Source organism: Sinocyclocheilus grahami, unplaced genomic scaffold (assembly GCF_001515645.1).
Source record: "Sinocyclocheilus grahami isolate Dianchi unplaced genomic scaffold, SAMN03320097.WGS_v1.1 scaffold1391.1, whole genome shotgun sequence".
Taxonomy (NCBI): Eukaryota; Metazoa; Chordata; class Actinopteri; order Cypriniformes; family Cyprinidae; genus Sinocyclocheilus; species Sinocyclocheilus grahami.
Genome location: NW_015506570.1, coordinates 224006 through 243973, shown reverse-complemented (window position 1 = coordinate 243973; position 19968 = coordinate 224006). Strand labels below are relative to the sequence as shown.

The following is a 19968-nucleotide window of genomic DNA, read 5'->3' as shown; positions in this document are numbered from 1 at the left end:
TTACACAACACCGTTTTCAACTCAAAACAGAAAACTTGTATGCGTTTCTGCCGTTTATTTACATGAAAACGGCACTTTGCGGGACTAAAAACGCTAATTTTTGAAAATTAGTTCCAAAGTGCAAGTTTTTGGGAACTGTACTGCTATCGTCTCCATATAAAATACAACAATATAAGCATGTGTGATGTTTGAGGGACATCGCCACCTACTGGCTGGGCATTAATACAGCTGCTGGTAGCCATTGACTTGTATAGTATTTTTTCCCACACTATGGAAGTCAATGGGGAGCAGCAAACAGAATTCTCATTTTTGAGTGAACTGTCTCTTTAAGTGATTAAAAACATAGCACAACACATATTAGAAAGAAGTGTTTTTAATTGCAAACGTTACACGTACAAAAAGTTGAAAACAACAGTCTAGGCAGCCGTGTGGAATCAGCGCCAGTGCTGATTGGTCGGCTCAGGTGTGACGGAGCAGCTGATTGGTCGGCTCAGGTGCTGTGTGTGGCCTGCTGCATGATGACAGAGCAGAGACTCAGTAACTGCAGATACTCGTCTGCGCCGTCTGCCAGACACTTATCCACCTCCTGAAACACACAAACACTGTGTCAAAACCACACGATACGATATTATTGCTATACTAAAAAAAAAAAAAAAAAAGAAGAATTGGGGGAAAATTTTATTTTCTAATGCACTTTGAGAGTTCAGAATGAAGAGCTGCGACACTTGTTCTTAACTAAGAAAACTTAAATCAGAAGAAAGTCAGTGAATTGTCTTGTAGCTGAACTTTAAAGGAGACTCAACCCTCTTTTTATTTGTGATCTACTGTCTCAGTCTAAATTACACTCACACTGCTGTTTTAGGAAGATAAACTAATTATTATAATAACAGTAATAGCCATATATTGTGAAACAGATGCACTGTAAGATAAATGCAAATGAATGTTTCATAGCTATATTATTTTAGCTTTACACTACAGTAGAGAAATAACAATACTTCTTTCCTACTTTCTACACTTGAGAGAGATCTTGTGAATCTGGCCTGCGTTTAAACCGCTAGCTGTCAGCGATTCATGCTGCACTTTAAGCTTTTATTTAGAAGGAAACTCCAGCTTCAGTGAAAACAGGATTACAAAAACACGTCTCGCTACAAATCTAGAGAAACGCTGTCATCATCTGCCGTGAAAATAAAGCATAACTGGTGTCTGCTGCGTTCCCAAACGCGCGCTAAACTCACAGCAGGTGAAATAAAGGAGTGGACCGCATTCATTCAGTGTGAACGAGTCGCTCTGAGACGCAGAAAACACCGGATCACGAGCCGATCGTCTGAACCAAGTGTGTGCTTCACTTTGAAACAGACTTGATGAAGAGATGAAGCATATTGTGCTTTCGGTTCGAGTTCGTTTGAGATACTGCCGAAGCAGAATGACCCAAAACACTACTTTAAACACCTTTTATGTTACAATAAGAAGTTTAAATATATTTGAAAAACTACACACACACCTATCGTTTCATACCGTCATGTGACCGCGATAATATCGAGATAATATCGTTACATCGCTAACAAAGACACAAAACTTCACACCCGTCTCTGCAGACTTACAGCCATCTTCTGTGTGATGACGGATTTCTGTTTATCGCTCAGCTTCTCGTCGATGACGGCGTCGTGTAACTGGTTGAGGACGTTGGTGGCGGCGTATCCCTCATCGATCATGTCCTGCACAAATCAAGAGTGAGATTATGGATCAGAGCTGCAGAGCTGCAGAGAAACCCCTCACAGATGACTGACCTTCACAGCGAGCTCCAGCTTCTCAAACGTGCCTCTGTAAGAGATCTGGAGGAGCGTCTCGATCACTTTGGGTGGAACCACCTGGAAAAGAGAGTCTGAGTGTTGAGATGCTGTATTGAGAGATGCTCGATCTCCATCAGGAAGGTTCTCTCACCCCAGCGATCTCAATGATGATCTGCTCAGTGATTTCTTGCTCGGTGTGGAGTCTGGCGGCGCTCTGGAGATAAGTTATGGCTTTCCTGAGATCTCCCTCCGACACGCTCACCAGAGCCTCGATGCCCTGACACACACACACACACACACACACACACGTTTGCCAAAACATTTACTCCGTTTACACCACTTACCTGTTTTTTGCAGCAGTATTTTATCAGTCAAACATTATAAAGACAAGTGTCAACAGTAATTGGAATTTTCCCCCAATATCACAACAAAAATAAATGAATAAAAACAACACAACATTAAACAGATTTGCAAAATAAACAAAAAAATAAATGAATTTAAATAATGAACAAAATAAAATAAAAAGTACATTAAAAATTTGTAAAATTAAATTGTAAATGTATATATTTGTATGAAAAGTGTAAACAGTAATTGGGATTTTTCCCATTATCAACAAAAATAAAGAAATTAAAGTGAAAACAAAATAAGAAAAATGAATGAATTAATTATTTTAATTAACAATTTTTAAAAAGTAAATAAATAAGTAAAATTAAATTAAAAATAAATAAAATACTAAAAATAACTTTTAAATGAAGATATATTTCTGTGAAAAGTGTGAACAGTAATTGGGATTTTTCCATTACCAAGAAAAATTTTAAATAATTAAAGAAATATTACATAAAATTAAACAATAGATGAATAAAATAAATTAAAAATAAATTAAAAATAATTTTAAAATAATGCAAAGTAAAAAGAAAAAAAAAAAATGAAAAAACACTAATTTTAAAAAAGTAGATTAAATAAAAAAAAGAATAAAATAAATGAAAAATGTATTTTAAAAATACAAATAAAAGAAAAAAATTATAAAAATGGAAAATAGGAAAATTTAAAATTTAACAGATAAAAAAAATAAAATAAATAAAATTAGTTCGTTTGACAAAAGCATAATGCCCCAAAACACAACTTTAAGCACCTTTTATGTTAGAATAAGAAGTTTAAATATATTTTATAAACTACACACACATCTATCGTTTCATACCGTCACGAGACCGTGATAATATCGAGACAGTTTTGCTCTCGTGATATTGATTATATCGTTACATCCCTAACAAACAGCACTGAACACAATGAATAAAATAAATGAAAGATTTATATAAAAAAAAATTTAATTTAAAAAAGTAAAAGATGAAATAAATGAACATGTATATTAAAATGTACCTCTGTGGTGTACTTGAGGCTCTCCTTCCCGCAGATCTGCAGCAGGCGCTCCTGCTGAATGTCATTGGCCAGCGGTTTGAAGCGGAACTTGGAGCATCTGGAGGTCAGCGGCTCAATGATCCTGTAGAGACAGCAGCAGTTAGTCTGTGCAGCGGCAGAGGCTCATGGGATTGCGTGGTGGCTCACACTGACCGGCTGACGTAGTTGCAGATGAGGCAGAAGCGCGTGGTTCGAGACTCTTTCTCCATGGTGCGTCTGAGAGCCGCCTGAGCCGCGCCGGTCATGGAGTCCGCCTCGTCCAGGATGATGATCTTAAACGGAGGACAGGGCTTCCCGCTGCGGGTCAGAGAGCAACACCGCGTTCGGTCAGTGTGAGACTAGGGCTGGCTCCATAACCGATCCTAAGTCAGTGTTGAATCTCAATCTCAATGTGTGTTGACCTGATCATCACTCTGTGTGCTACACACAATCTACTAAATACAGACAATGAAAAAAATAATAATACGTGATCATAATCTATGACAAAAATACTATTATGAATTAGGTTAGAGGATAATTCAGCAGTAAAAGTTACTGTAGAAAAATCATGATTTATTAGTGCTGGGGAACGATTAAATCTCATCCAAATAAAAGTTTGTTTATATAATGTACTGTGAATTTTTATTATGTATATATAAAGAGACACAAAGTATATATTTAGAAAATATTTACATGTATATATTTAATATAGTGCTGTCAAACGATTAATCACATCCAAAATAAAATATTTCGTTTACATAATATATGTGTGTACTGTATATATTTATTATGTATAAATACAATTACAGCATATATTTTTATAATATTTACATGTATATATATATTTATAAATTTATATCATTATATTTTATATTATATATAAATATATTTAATATATAAACAAACTTTTTCTTAAATCTATACATGCATGTGTGTGTATTTATATATACACACAGTACACGCACACATATATTATGTACACAAACTTTTATTTTGGATATGATTAATCCTGATTGCTTCAAGCAATTTTAGGTATATTTTATAAAGAAAATATCCAATGATAAAGCGGAGAGTTCCGGTGCTTGGCTCTGATTGGCTGAGCCGTGTTCGAAGCTGTTGTAAATGACGCTACAAAGTAACACACAGCTTTGTTTACGTTTGTGTGTTGCTCGGCAACCACTTTGTAGCAACCACAACTGTTTCTGAGGAGCTACATTGTTTGGTGGAAGAATACTGTGTTTATTAATATCATTACACTTTATTTGCTCCGTTTTATTTTGTGAAACCTTACTACGTATATGAAATAACCGTTTTATAAAAGCAGTAACCCCCGAGAAGCCGTTATAACAGCTAAGGGGGTTTTAGGCACTCTGCTTCACATCATAACAACGCCTCTTAGCTGTTATAAATTCACTGTAAACCACGGCTTCACGGGGATTATTGCTTTAATAATGCAATGCTAATCGACATAGCCCTTCATCACTGTATATAATACTATCATTCCCAACACACACTCACACGAGCAGGTCAACACACACTCACACGAGCAGGTCAACACACACTCACACGAGCAGGTCAACACACACTCACACGAGCAGGTCAACACACACTCACACGAGCAGGTCAACACACACTCACACGAGCAGGTCAACACACACTCACACGAGCAGGTCAACACACACTCACACGAGCAGGTCAACACACACTCACACGAGCAGGTCAACACACACTCACACGAGCAGGTCAACACACACTCACACGAGCAGGTCAACACACACTCACACGAGCAGGTCAACACACACACACACACACACACACACACACACACGTAAGTTTCTAAATCAGCATCAGCAGGCCTGTCGCAATAATCAATATATCGACTTATCGCACAATATATGTACATGACCTCAATCATTTTTGTTGACGCAATATATCGCCCATTATATTTAAATAAAAATTAATGTCACCATGCATTCCACTCACACCCGTGTCTTTTGCAGCTTCTCGTACAAATTTAAAAACGCTTCTACAAACAGCTTCATCTGCAGATATGGCCTTGTTCAGGGATCTGACGCACATCTGAGTGCGGAGTAGTGCTCGTGTTTCTCAGCAATAGTGTGCACCCTTCATTTAGAGAAAAGAAGGTCAGGGAAAAATCTGTAAGTTCTTTTTTCCTACTTGTTACTTTGAATTTTTTGTTAGAAAATGTTTTTAGTGCTATCAAACGATTAATCATCCAAAATAAAAGTTTTTGTTCACATAATATATATGTGTGTGTTCTGAGTATGTATATATAAATACACACACATGCATGTATACATTTCAGAAAAAGGTTGTGTTTATATATTAAATATATTTATAATATAAATTATATGAATATAAAAATAGACATGTAAACATTTTCTAAATATATACTGTATGTGTGTGTCTTTATATAAACATACACAGAACACACACACATATATTATGCAAACAAAAACTTTTATTTTGGATGCGATTAATCGTTTGACAGCACTACTATTTATTCAAGTTTTTTTAAGGTATCTAATATTTTGATACTTAATTTCTAAGACCTAAATATTCTTAAGAATTAAAAGCTTGTTGTCATTTGGAAGTGTGTAGGCCTTCTTGCATTATTATGCTGTTACATCATGATTATATATTAAGTGGAATAAAATCGCTTATCGCAGTTATTTCTGGGGCGATGTATCGCACAACAAAACGTTGTTATCGTCAGGAACACAGCTGGAGATCTTACCCATAAAGCTCTCTGGCGGCCGCTAGGATGGTGGACGTCTTTCCGGTTCCAGGAGGGCCATAAAACAGCAGGTTGGGCAGCTGCAACGACACGTTAACATCACTGTACAGTATATATTTATTCAATGCCATGCCAGCATCTTAGGTTATAACAAATACAATAAAAACCAGCAAACAAGATATATCACACAAGATTTTTTACATTAACGTATGATACAAATTCTAAAACTTTTCCAGGAAACATTACACTAAATAAATCTTTAAGCGAGTTCACGTCGTAAAAGAGTTTTCTACATACATAAAAATATGTTTGACAGAAAGGGGAATCTTGCAGAACATGCATGAGTAGAGTCTTCACCTTTAGTCAGTCTTGTATGGCCTAAGCGGCATCTGCTAAATAACACTTGATCAAATCTAGTTTAAAAAGATGCTAAAAGTCTGCGGATGGATTTCACCACTGTACTCATTCAGCACAGACCGCTTCAATGCAGCTTTACAGAGACGAACGGGAAAATAAGAGAATCAAGACATCATTCAGATCAGTTCAATAACTGTGTAGAGTTGATCATTTATGAAATGAGTTGAACTACAGAAGAAAGCAGACATTATTCAGATCAATTTTTGGTCTCAGTGATGTCAAATCAATTCATATCCAGAATTACTTTTCATTTTGATATTTTCAGTTTTCATATTACTTAATTTTAGGCATTTTGTTGTCGTTTTTTGTGCTTAATTCAGCTTTAGTACTTCAGCTTGAATTAAAAGTTTACATTTTGCCTCGGCAACTAAATAAAATAGGGTACAATTCAAGTTTTATTAATAATACTTTCAACCTTAAAACTAAAATTTTAACTGTCTTGGCACAATTGAAATACATTTAAATTGTTGGTAATTTTTCTGCACTTTTTGTTCTTATATTTTCCATTTTAAAATTAAAGTTATTTTGTTGTGTATGTTTTTGATATCCGTTTGGGTTTTAATCATTTTTATTTCAGTTTTAGGCAATTTAGTACTTAAAGAAATTTTGCCTTGGTAACTGATTGCAATAAAATAAGTTTAAAAATTTTTTTTTTTAATTTTTTATATTGAGTTTTAGTAATTTTAGTACTTTAACTTAGTGCTGGGCGGTATACCGGTTCATACCGAATACCGGTGTTTATTTTTGTTATGATATTAATTTTTAAAATACCGCAATACCGGTGTATGTCGCTTAAACGAGGTTGTGAACGCGACACTGTTTGAGAGAGGTCTCTTTTCACTGCTGCACTGTGGTGAGGGAACAGCTGCATGTGTTAGTTCAGAAGCTGCAGCTGTAGAACTAATAGAACGTGATGACACAGAAGAACTCATCCACAATATCCACACTGACCTCCACAAATATCCAGCGCCCGCTCCATCAGCTCCCGCGTCTCACACACACGAGCGCCACTTTAGCACTAGATTTAGCAACTTTCAGACCCTTTTAGCGGCTTTTTCCAGAGAATATTCGTACTGACAAACCTAGCGGCTTTTCTGGATAAAGCTCAGCTATGGTTCAGTTGGAGGATTTCTCCAGTGCTGTCCCGCGAGCGCGAGGTCTGGCTTTCCCGGAGAAGTGTCGCCTCTCTCGGCGTCTGTTCTGTGCAGTGAGCGGCAGAGAAGCACCGCAGCCGACTCCTCAATAAATGAGTACAAAACAGCGTCTCCTAGCACCTGTCGCTTACTGATTGTTAGGAATTATAAATATGAGCGTAGTTCGTCTGTTAATATCACATGCACTTTTTAGTTTGTTGTTGTTTTTAGTTTGTTACTCAGACGCAGGCAGTGCGCCGCACGAGACAAAACCATAATATAGCCAAAACCACCGCTTAGCCGCTCTTTAGTGTAGATGCATGCTGAGTTTATCAGACGATGCTGTGATTATAAGTGAGAGACTCCTGGTTAACATGTATTAAAAGCGGTCGTGTTTAGTCACTATTTAGTGTGGTATTTTCTGACAATATTCACTCATCATGACAGTAAAATAGTGCATTCTAAGTCAATATACTGCAGTATTTCCTCTCAATCAGTAGAAGATATGGTTAACACCCGCTCATGCATGAAAAAACAATACCGTTATGTACCGTGAAACCGGTATCATTTAGAAAAATACCGTGATATACATTTTTGATCATACCGTCCAGCACTACATTAACTTAAATTAAAGTGAGAAGTTTTGCCTTGGCAACTAATTAAAATAGAAAAAGTTAAAGGTTTTTATATTTTGTTTTACTTCAAGTTCAACTAAATGAACATTAAGACATTTGACTTGGCAACTAATTATAATACATAAATATATATTTTATGTTAACGGTTATTTTATTTCAATTGTTGTAAATATGTGCGCGTGTTTTTTTAAAATATATATTTAGTGTATGATGACTGAGGAAGGAGCATGGCGCTTTTGGGATCAGGCTGCTGATTGGTTGTGAAATGTCATGTGATCACCACGCGTCACGCACATCAGCGCCCTCTAGAGACTTCTTCAGTACTGCCACCACCTCCTCCTGGAAGGCCACTTCATCCACACACCTCGGCCTGCTGGAGAGGGCAGAGAAACACCCATCAAACCAGAAATACTGCACGAAACACACACCGGAGCCCAAACACAGGCTGCACACACGACCAGTCAGATGTTTCTGATGCTCTTTAAAGAAGTCTCTTCTGCTCACCGAGCATGCATTTATTTGATCAGAAATACGGCAAAAGCAGTAGAATATTGTTAGAATGTAAAACAGCTGTTTTCTATGTGAATCTCTGTTAAACTGTAATGTATTTTCCTGGAAGGCCACTTCATCCACACACCTCGGCCTGCTGGAGAGGGCAGAGAAACACCCATCAAACCAGAAATACTGCACGAAACACACACCGGAGCCCAAACACAGGCTGCACACACGACCAGTCAGATGTTTCTGATGCTCTTTAAAGAAGTCTCTTCTGCTCACCGAGCATGCATTTATTTGATCAGAAATACAGCAAAAGCAGTAGAATATTGTTAGAATGTAAAACAGCTGTTTTCTATGTGAATATGTGTTAAACTGTAATGTATTTCTGTGATGCGCAGCTGTATTTCCAGCATCATTCCTCCAGTCTTCAGTGTCACATGATCTTCAGAAATCAGTATAATATGCTGATCTGCTGCTCAAAAATTCTTTGATGAATAGAACGTTCAGAAGTGTCTGAAATAGAACTCTTCAGTAACATTATAAATGTCTCTATCATCACTTTTGATCAGTTTTAAGCATCCTTGCTGAATAAAAGTATTAGTTTCTATAATTTCTTACAGAGAAAAATATTACACGGACTCCAAGCTTCTGAATGGTAGAGTGTGTAATGTTACAAAAGCTTTTTATTTCAGATAAATGCTGATCTTCTGAACTTTCTGTTCATCAAAGAAGCCTGAAAAGATGTACTCTGTAATAATCAGAAATGTTTCTGGAGCAGCAGATCAGTATATTAGACTGATTTCTGAAGATCATGTGACACTGAAGACTGGAGTAATGATGCTGAAAATACAGCTGCGCATCACAGAAATACATTACAGTTTAACAGATATTCACATAGAAAACAGTTTTAAATAGTAATAATATTCTACTGCTTTTGCCGTATTTCTGATCAAATAAATGCAGGCTCGGTGAGCAGAAGAGACGTCTTTAACATTCAGAAAGCTTTGACTGAGTGTGTATGAGCAGACATGATGAGGCCTCACTATTTCTCCACCCAGGGCACGGCCTTCTGCTTCTTCTCTCCAGCTGATGATGAAGAGGAGGATACTTTCTGAGCTTTAACACTCTGCGACGAAGACCCTTTCAAAAACGCCTGCATTTCTCCTCCTGTGAACACAGACAGACACACACACACACAGAGACACACACACACACACAGAGAGAGAGACACACACACACAGAGAGAGAGAGAGAGAGAGAGACACACACACAGAGAGAGAGAGAGAGAGAGAGACACACACACAGAGAGAGAGAGAGAGAGAGAGACACACACACAGAGAGAGAGAGAGAGAGAGAGACACACACACAGAGAGAGAGAGAGAGAGAGAGACACACACACAGAGAGAGAGAGAGAGAGAGAGACACACACACAGAGAGAGAGAGAGAGAGAGAGACACACACACAGAGAGAGAGAGAGAGAGAGAGACACACACACAGAGAGAGAGAGAGAGAGAGAGACACACACACAGAGAGAGAGAGAGAGAGAGAGACACACACACAGAGAGAGAGAGAGAGAGAGAGACACACACACAGAGAGAGAGAGAGAGAGAGAGACACACACACAGAGAGAGAGAGAGAGAGAGAGACACACACACAGAGAGAGAGAGAGAGAGAGAGACACACACACAGAGAGAGAGAGAGAGAGAGAGACACACACACAGAGAGAGAGAGAGAGAGAGAGACACACACACAGAGAGAGAGAGAGAGAGAGAGACACACACACAGAGAGAGAGAGAGAGAGAGAGACACACACACAGAGAGAGAGAGAGAGAGAGAGACACACACACAGAGAGAGAGAGAGAGAGAGAGACACACACACAGAGAGAGAGAGAGAGAGAGAGACACACACACAGAGAGAGAGAGAGAGAGAGAGACACACACACAGAGAGAGAGAGAGAGAGAGAGACACACACACAGAGAGAGAGAGAGAGAGAGAGACACACACACAGAGAGAGAGAGAGAGAGAGAGACACACACACAGAGAGAGAGAGAGAGAGAGAGACACACACACAGAGAGAGAGAGAGAGAGAGAGACACACACACAGAGAGAGAGAGAGAGAGAGAGACACACACACAGAGAGAGAGAGAGAGAGAGAGACACACACACAGAGAGAGAGAGAGAGAGAGAGACACACACACAGAGAGAGAGAGAGAGAGAGAGACACACACACAGAGAGAGAGAGAGAGAGAGAGACACACACACAGAGAGAGAGAGAGAGAGAGAGACACACACACAGAGAGAGAGAGAGAGAGAGAGACACACACACAGAGAGAGAGAGAGAGAGAGAGACACACACACAGAGAGAGAGAGAGAGAGAGAGACACACACACAGAGAGAGAGAGAGAGAGAGAGACACACACACAGAGAGAGAGAGAGAGAGAGAGACACACACACAGAGAGAGAGAGAGAGAGAGAGACACACACACAGAGAGAGAGAGAGAGAGAGAGACACACACACAGAGAGAGAGAGAGAGAGAGAGACACACACACAGAGAGAGAGAGAGAGAGAGAGACACACACACAGAGAGAGAGAGAGAGAGAGAGACACACACACAGAGAGAGAGAGAGAGAGAGAGACACACACACAGAGAGAGAGAGAGAGAGAGAGACACACACACAGAGAGAGAGAGAGAGAGAGAGACACACACACAGAGAGAGAGAGAGAGAGAGAGACACACACACAGAGAGAGAGAGAGAGAGAGAGACACACACACAGAGAGAGAGAGAGAGAGAGAGACACACACACAGAGAGAGAGAGAGAGAGAGAGACACACACACAGAGAGAGAGAGAGAGAGAGAGACACACACACAGAGAGAGAGAGAGAGAGAGAGACACACACACACACACACACACACACACACACACACACACTAGCAATTATGATATTCATTGCTGATATTTCTCATTGTGATTATTAATCTGGACTTCATCGTCGTCATTATAGTCAGAATTCATCTTGTATCTCCATTCAGTCGCCGTTTCCGCACACAAACGCACACCTGTGGCTAGCTAGACGCCCTCACCTGACGCTGACGCGAAGAGAAACCAGAATAAACCACTGTATGAGCAAATAAACGCGACTCAAACTCTTCTGGGGCTGTCGACAGTCCGCGAGCCGCGTCGGATTCCCGCCAGACGCGCGGGTGATGACGTCGGCACGTTTTACGTCACTGGCGCACGCCGCTGACGTGATCACGCTGAGGGTTTCGATCATATGACGCTTGTTTATAAACATAATAATAACATTAATATTATTCGTAATGCTAGGAATATTTATTTCGAAGCCGAATGATCGTTCCGTGTTTATAACATGCATTATTCTCGGGCTAACCAAACTAGACCTAAAAAGTTGATTTCATTAAAAAAAAATTTTTTAAATACATTGAAATAAATAAAAATGCCAATTTGTGTTAACATAAATAAATTGTAATAATTAAATAAATAATGCAAATATTAAAATAAATTAAATTAAAGATAAAACTGATGCAATACAACTGTAAATAATATTTTATTAAATAAAAGTCATTATATTAGAAAATTAATTTGTATTAAAAATAAAACGAATAGATTAAAATAAATAAAAACGGATTAAAATTCATTTAAAAGTTAGGTTACAATAAGCACATAAATAATACATATAACAGTACAGTACAGTACTACAGGAGTAGAAAACATATTAGATTAAACGTGTTACAGTAGTGCTGCGATCGGCGTCCCTGCGCTCCGCTAGTTACGTCTGACGTCATGACGTCATCCCACTCGGAGAGAAAGCGAATTAAGAAGCTAAAAATCAGTGTCGTGTTTGAAATCAAAATCACGGGCTGTATCCAAACTATTGCAATTTGTAAAAATAAATAAATAATAAAATGCACAGGTGTCAAACTCTAAGCGTGTTCTTTCTAATGTATATTTCACATCTCGCATTATTATACTCTCTAATTGTGATATATATACTGTTATATGTATTGTTTTATACTTCGTACGCTGGGTTTTCGGAACGGTCGGCGATCTGTTAGTTTGCCTGCGCCGCCCGTGCGTCATTGCGTCATCGCGTCATCACACGCACAGTGTTTTTGCTTCGTCTCTTTCAAACCGCGGAGAGACTCTTGCGTTTACACCCTCGGGTCGTGCTCTCGGTTTGGGCTTTCGCGCTTCAGCCGGTGCTCGAGCGCTCGCGGCGGATCTCGAGGTGACGCGGCGAAAGCGGGGAGTTTTCTGAGGCGCTTTATTGCGCATGTTCGTGAACCGCCCGAACGACCGCGGATCAATAAAACACCGAGATCTGATCGAAACACGGCGGAACCCGACAAACCGACCCGCTCTGTGACTGGAGTCCCAGCGAGCCCAGCCTGATCGCGCCGATCGATACCTGATCGATATCTGAGGAGATGCGCGCGCACTGATCGCCTCGGGGATCGATAGCTGATCGATAACGCATGCTGGAGCTCCGCTGCTGTCTGGAGGATGCGATGGTCACGTTAGACAGGTGTGCTCTTCCTCCTCCTCGGATCAGGTGGATGTGACACACACACACACACACACACTCTCAATCACACACACACACACACACACACACTCACACACACACATCATGCAGGCTGCACCCTTCCAGTATGATTTCTACAGTGAGGAGAACGCGCCCAAATGGAGAGGACTGCTGGTGCCGTCACTCAACAAGGTGAGACAGCTGTCAATCAATCAATCAATCAATCAACATACACGACATCCGTTATATCAGTTCATGCATTCCCCGGGACTCGAACCCACGACCTTGGTGTTGCGAGCGCAGGGTAAACATGGCAGACTCGTTTAAACTTGATGAGGCCTAGTGCCGATACCGATATCAGAAGATCGAGCGACCGATATCTGTGACCCTGGAGCACTAAACCAGTCAGAAGGGTCCATTTTTCTAAATTGAGATGTATGCATCATCTGAAAGCTGAATAAATAGCTTTCCATTGATGTATGGTTTGTTAGGATCGGACAATATTTGAAAATCTGGAATCTGAGGGTGCAAAAAAATCTAAATATTGAGAAAATCATCTTTAAAGTTGTTCAGATGAAGTTCTTAGCAATGCATATTACTAATCAAACATTAAGTTTTAGGTACGGAATTTACAAAATATCTTCATGGAACATGATCTTTACTTAATATCCTAATGATTTTTGGCATAAAAGAGAAATGTATAATTGTGACCCATACAATGTATTGTTGGCTATTGCTACAAATATCCCCCAGCGACTTAAGACTGTAGTGCTCCAGGGTCACGTATGATGCCTGAAACATAAAATATAGATGAATTAAAGTTATTAAAGCGATTGCTTCCTTTGCTCTCTGATTAACATGAATGACAGGCAGCGTGTTTATTCGGCTGCTGTCTCTTTAACACCGAACGCACACAGATCTAAAGATGCTGTGAAATTGAGATGTATGCATCATCTGAAAGCTGAATAAATAGCTTTCCATTGATGTATGGTTTGTTAGGATCGGACAATATTTGAAAATCTGGAATCTGAGGGTGCAAAAAAATCTAAATATTGAGAAAATCATCTTTAAAGTTGTTCAGATGAAGTTCTTAGCAATGCATATTACTAATCAAACATTAAGTTTTAGGTACGGAATTTACAAAATATCTTCATGGAACATGATCTTTACTTAATATCCTAATGATTTTTGGCATAAAAGAGAAATGTATAATTGTGACCCATACAATGTATTGTTGGCTATTGCTACAAATATCCCCCAGCGACTTAACACTGCTTCTGTGCTGCAGGGACACGTATGATGCCTGAAACATAAAATATAGATGAATTAAAGTTATTAAAGCGATTGCTTCCTTTGCTCTCTGATTAACATGAATGACAGGCAGCGTGTTTATTCGGCTGCTGTCTCTTTAACACCGAACGCACACAGATCTAAAGATGCTGTACACTAGCTTTTCTTTCTCTTCTGTTTACCCTCACTTAAGATAAAAATGGCGTAGTGATAATGGCGTAGTATTCTGCATGCTGGTCGATAAATATTAGTTTAATGTTTTAAATCACGTTAAAATGTGAACGCAGGATTAGGGGTGTGCGATATTGACAAAAAATGATATCTCGATATTTTCTGGGATTTTATCGATGATGATAATTAGACGATATTTTGCTGAGTGTGTTATTGTGCTGGTATCTTAAGCACTGCTGAAGACTCCGAATGTTTTTAATATTCTTCATATTCTGTGTGCTGGTCAGTTCATACTGATAGAAATTAATCTTTTCCAATAAGTTTAATCTGATTTTTGCATTTTATGGGCATTTTTACCTTCATAAAGCCGTTTTCGCTAAAAGTGTGCATTATCTTTTGAGTCAAATTCTTACATTTAATCAGTGAATTAGAATAATAAGACATATGGGCTGTTACCGAGCAAATTGAAACAGCACAAAAGCTGCATCTGAAGCTACATTTAGATGTATTTACACACATGTATTTTGTTTAATGCAAGACACGAATGCATTTAACCTGCAATTACAAATGCATAAATAATGTTTTGATATATTAAACATAAAACGTTGAATACTGATATTTGAAATGATTTAAAACATGAAAAAGAAAAGAAAGTAAAAGCCGAAATGTGAAATGGAAACCGCCAGCAGGTGGCAGCAAAGCACTGTTAATAAGTGAGTCGCTGCGATTGAACCGAATCATTTAAACGAGTGATTCATTCAGGAACGAAACACCGGCATGTTGCTCAGAGACGCAAAACAGCGCTGTGGCTGTATTCAGAATGATTGTTGTTGGAGAAATAGAGCAAAAACAAGCAATATCTCTTTATAATCCATAATAACTCTTCCTCCAGTGAAAAAGTGCATCTGCTGTTGTCTCTCACATCAAAATCCAGCCACATATGTGTTTAGAGCTGTTTAAACGCTGCTTGATCTGTGCAGATTTCTCTCCTGATTCACACCAGAACACTGACTCACTGGAGGAAGCGTTATTATGGATTATGAACGCGTATAAAAGCGTCTTAATGCTGGATGTGTTTCAGCTTTTGTCGTCTCCAGATGTTCACTGATGGACTGGAGTGCTGTGGATCATTGTGATGTTTTTATCAGCTCTCATTCTGACGGCACCCATTCACTGCAGAGCATCCATTGCTGAGACACTGATGCAATGCTGCATTTCTACAAATCTGATGAAGAAACAAACTCATCTCGATCTCTGATGAACTGAGGATAGATTTTTTATTTTTTATTTTAGTGTGCTGTTCCTTTAATTTGTTGATCACATGATCCTTGATCTCAGCATCATGTGATATGTTGACCTGGTCAATCAGCTGATATCTGGCCTCGTTAAGATCATCAGCAGTTGCTAAACGTGTCTGATTAACAGAAGAGTGTCTGTTCTGATGTTTATTGACAGTCAGTGGATTATTGAAGATGAGCATCTTCAGTTTTTAGCTGCGCTTTAGTGTGCGTCTCATTTATTGTTATTGAGTTGGATTTGGAGGTTTTGTAATGAAGATTTTTTTAAAGACATCTCTTCTGCTCACCAAGCCTGCATTTATTTGATTAAAAATATAGTAAAACCAGTGAAACATTATTACAAATTAAAACAGCTGTGTGAGTATCTGTTAAACTGTAATGTATTTCTGTGATGTGCAGCTGTATTTTCAGCATCATTCCTCCAGTCTTCAGTGTCACATGATTAGGGTTCGACCAATATGTTTTTCAAGGCTATGCAGATACTGATTATTAAGTAGACTAATAACCGATATTTTGAACCGATATATATATGTCTGGTGTAAAAATTAAAATTAGTGTCAAAATTAAGAATAACAAGGGATCTGAGCACCCAGCATAAACATTTAGTAAAACTTGAAGTAAGCAACAAATAATATTTATGACAATTTCTTTAAGCTAAACCGAGCCTTTATTTTGACGGGTCGCCATGAGGACCTTTTAAGTTTCTGTAGCCTATGTGTATGATATAACGATTTATTTGTCATCTTTTAGCAACTTTTGATAAGTGACTCAGACGATAAAAAGGCACACATTTTCCATCTAAATGACACAAAAAGAGGAAACCAAAGATGCTTCGCACTACACGCATCACAGGAATTAAGTTAGCTGCTATTTGCAATTGTTCAATTTAATAATAATCGCATAATTGTTCATTTATGAGACACTTTGTTAGTAGCTTGTACCTGCGATTGTTGATCAGTTAGTACACTGTAAGAAAAATGTAAAACATGCTAGTAATCTTCCAGGACATTATCCATTATCACCCTGTAACCTGAAAACACAATGCGTAATTTAAAATGCAGGTAAAAAACCAATACGGAAAATTCTTTCATATTAACATAGTAGATTGTGCGCTATTTTACAGACGTTTCTTACAGTGTAGCATACTAACTACTAATACACCGCTTAAAGCCAAAGACTATAGAAATCCTTGAAAAAGACTTTGTTAAAGCATAATTGTTCAGAATGTGTAGTTTTACTAGCTATTAAAAAAACCTTAAATGGTAATCAATCAAAAATGTGTAAGTGTTCAATAATTCAATGTATTTAAAATACAGTTATTTATATTTCAATATTATGTGATGCATATTATTTTACAAACAGATCTAAATTAACTAGGGATGCACGATATTGGATTTTGCCGATATCGATATGCCGATATTTTTCGACTCATTTTGGCCGATACCGATATATTTCGTTTTGTTTGGAAACAACACCAAGTCTCTCCTCTGCAGAGATTATAAGCAAAATATTTTTAATTTTGGTTAATTTTTAACAAGAACTTATTTGTTAGAATTAAATAAACAATAATGAAGGTTTGTTGACAATACATTGAAGCTTTGAAAATAACTATATATCAACCGCTGCATTTTCCCCCCAGAAAGATGCAGCGTTAACCCTAACATTTTATTTTAAGATTTAACATTTGTAGATGGTCTAAAGCAAAAGAGTTGTAAAAATTCTGAAAATCATTTAGAGCTTATGATTTGTTTAAAAAATAAAACATATTACACATTAATGAATAAATCGGTATATATAAAATTATTTAATTTACAAGTGTCATGTTTGTGTTTGTTTTGTTTTTCATGTAAGCTATAGCTTCTGGCATAATTTTTATGTAAATAATAATAATTTTATAATTTTTATGTCGGCCGATGCCGATATTTACATGTAAAGCCATTATCGGCCGATTCCGATATCAGTCCGATAATATCGTGCTTCCCTAAAATTAGCGTATATAAAATATATTTTTTGTTGAGATTTGATGTTGTGACATAATTTTGCGTTGTGGTTACGCAATGACGTCAACAATGACGATTTAGCAACAAATCGACCTTCCTTTAGCAACTTTCTGTGAAACTCAGTTGGCAACACCGCGCGTGTGTGCCACTCACATACACAGAGACGTGCAGAACATGCAGGATTCATATTTAAATAGTATTTTTGCGGCTTAGTATTTACAGATACGAGTCCGTATCGTGGTTTGATTTAAGTGTGCTGACCTACTTTACATTACATTAATTCATCCAAACTTTGACAAATTCCGTGACATTCCGCGTCATACAGTACATTCCACTTGTATGCCTGGATTCCGTGATTTAGTCCGGGTTTTCATAAATCATAAATAGATAATATTGAGGTGTTTAACAACTTCAGTGCAGTGGATTGTGATTTATTGCATCTTCAGCTTCGACCCCTACACATGAGCCTTCAGAAATCAGTTTAACTCTGAGTTCTTCTCATATTTTATTAACATTTTCTAAACTGTAGAGAATAAACCGTGATAATGTGAGAAATGTTGAATAAACTTTGGTTTGGCTGTAGATATAGATAATATTGTCCATCATAAATGCAGAATAACCGGAGTTCTGCATCTGTCAGCTGAACTCCTTTGAGCTCAAATATTGTCTTGAAGTCTCTGAGAATTTGATTTAAAATTTCAGTAATTTTACAACACGTTCACATGGTTATGTTTCTTTGGTTCATGATCACGTGACTTGCAGGTAAACAAATAAAATATTTCATCTTTTTTAGTAAGCAATTTTTTATTTAATTTATTTTTATTTTTTTATGGACATTTATTATTTGTTTAACTTTTAATTAATTTAGTTTTTTATTTTAAAGTTATTTATTTTAATTGTACATTTTTATTTAAATAATTTTAGTAAGAGCTTTATTTTCATTTAAAAATGGCTTAGATCAATTTATGATTAAATGCACTTTTAGCAAGTATAATATTTTTAATTTATGTTTTGACTTTTTTAATTTGTATGATTTAATTCACTTAAATGTTTTATTTAGATATTTTATTTTACATTATTTTAATTTTACTATGGTATGATGTAAATTGTAGTTAATGCTTTATTTAGATTTTTTGCAATTATTTACACATTTAATTTTTTATTTTAATTTTTTTTTTTACATTTATGATTTAAGTCTTATTTTGATTAGTTAGATTTTTTTAAATTATGTATTTATTTCAATTTTAAATGTTTGTGATTATTGGCTTTGAAATTATTTACTTGTTTTAATTTTACATTTGTAAAATTGTTTTAAGATTTTTTCATTTTTTCATTTACATTTGTATGATTGAATTTTTAGTAAGTGCTTTGTTTTGATCTTTTTTGCAGTTATTTACTCATTTTAATTTGACATATTTATGATTTATTTAACTTTTAATAGGTGTTTTATTTTGATTTTTTTATCTTGCAATTATTTAACATTTTTAGAGTTAGTTTAGTTTTGATTGGTTTTTATATTTCACTTAATTTAATTAGACATTTTTGTGATGAAGTATTAGTTTTTCCTGCTCTAGATGAATCTGAGATCTGTAGTTCTCTTTCGTGATGGTTAGTTTTATTAGTGTAGCAGTGATGGCATGATTTCTCACTTGTGTTTCTTGCCCCAGTGACCCGAGCGTGTTTGACGTCAATCCTGTACTCTGGTACAGTAGGGTAAAGTGTGTGTGTGAGTGTGTGTGAGTGTCTGTGTATGAGAGAGAGAGAGAGAGTGTGTGAGTGTGTGTCTGTGTGTGAGTGCGAGTGTGAGTGTCTGTGTATGAGAGAGAGAGAGAGTGTGTGTGTGTCTGTGTGTGAGTGTATGAGAGAGAGAGAGAGAGTGAGAGAGAGTGAGTGTGTGTGTGTGTGAGAGTGTGTGTCTGTGTGTGAGTGTCTGTGTATGAGAGAGAGAGAGAGAGTGTGTGTGTGAGAGAGAGTGTGTGTGTGTGTGTGAGAGAGAGCGTGTGTGTGTGTGTGTGTGTGAGAGAGAGAGAGAGAG

The 19968-nt window shown here is 37.3% G+C and overlaps 2 protein-coding genes across 2 annotated transcripts in view; one reads left to right on the top strand and one right to left on the bottom strand.

The window, feature by feature from the left end:
• Window positions 1-388: 388 nt before the first annotated feature.
• On the bottom strand, window positions 389-11857 carry rfc4 (replication factor C (activator 1) 4). Its single transcript, XM_016256053.1, is given in 11 exon segments — window positions 389-586; window positions 1602-1715; window positions 1788-1868; window positions 1942-2067; window positions 3168-3288; window positions 3360-3544; window positions 5263-5309; window positions 5927-6023; window positions 8423-8501; window positions 9670-9793; window positions 11712-11857. Coding segments are annotated over 10 exon segments (1062 nt in total). The 5' UTR covers window positions 9786-9793; window positions 11712-11857; the 3' UTR covers window positions 389-490.
• Window positions 11858-13057: 1200 nt separating this feature from the next.
• The window catches only part of LOC107569892 (son of sevenless homolog 1-like), a 22025-nt gene continuing 15114 nt past the window's right edge, over window positions 13058-19968 (top strand). Inside the window, exons 1-2 of the mRNA XM_016256060.1 lie at window positions 13058-13232; window positions 13267-13366. Coding sequence (XP_016111546.1) covers window positions 13280-13366 — 87 coding nt within the window. The 5' untranslated portion in view covers window positions 13058-13232; window positions 13267-13279. The remainder of the gene's footprint in view (window positions 13233-13266; window positions 13367-19968) is intronic.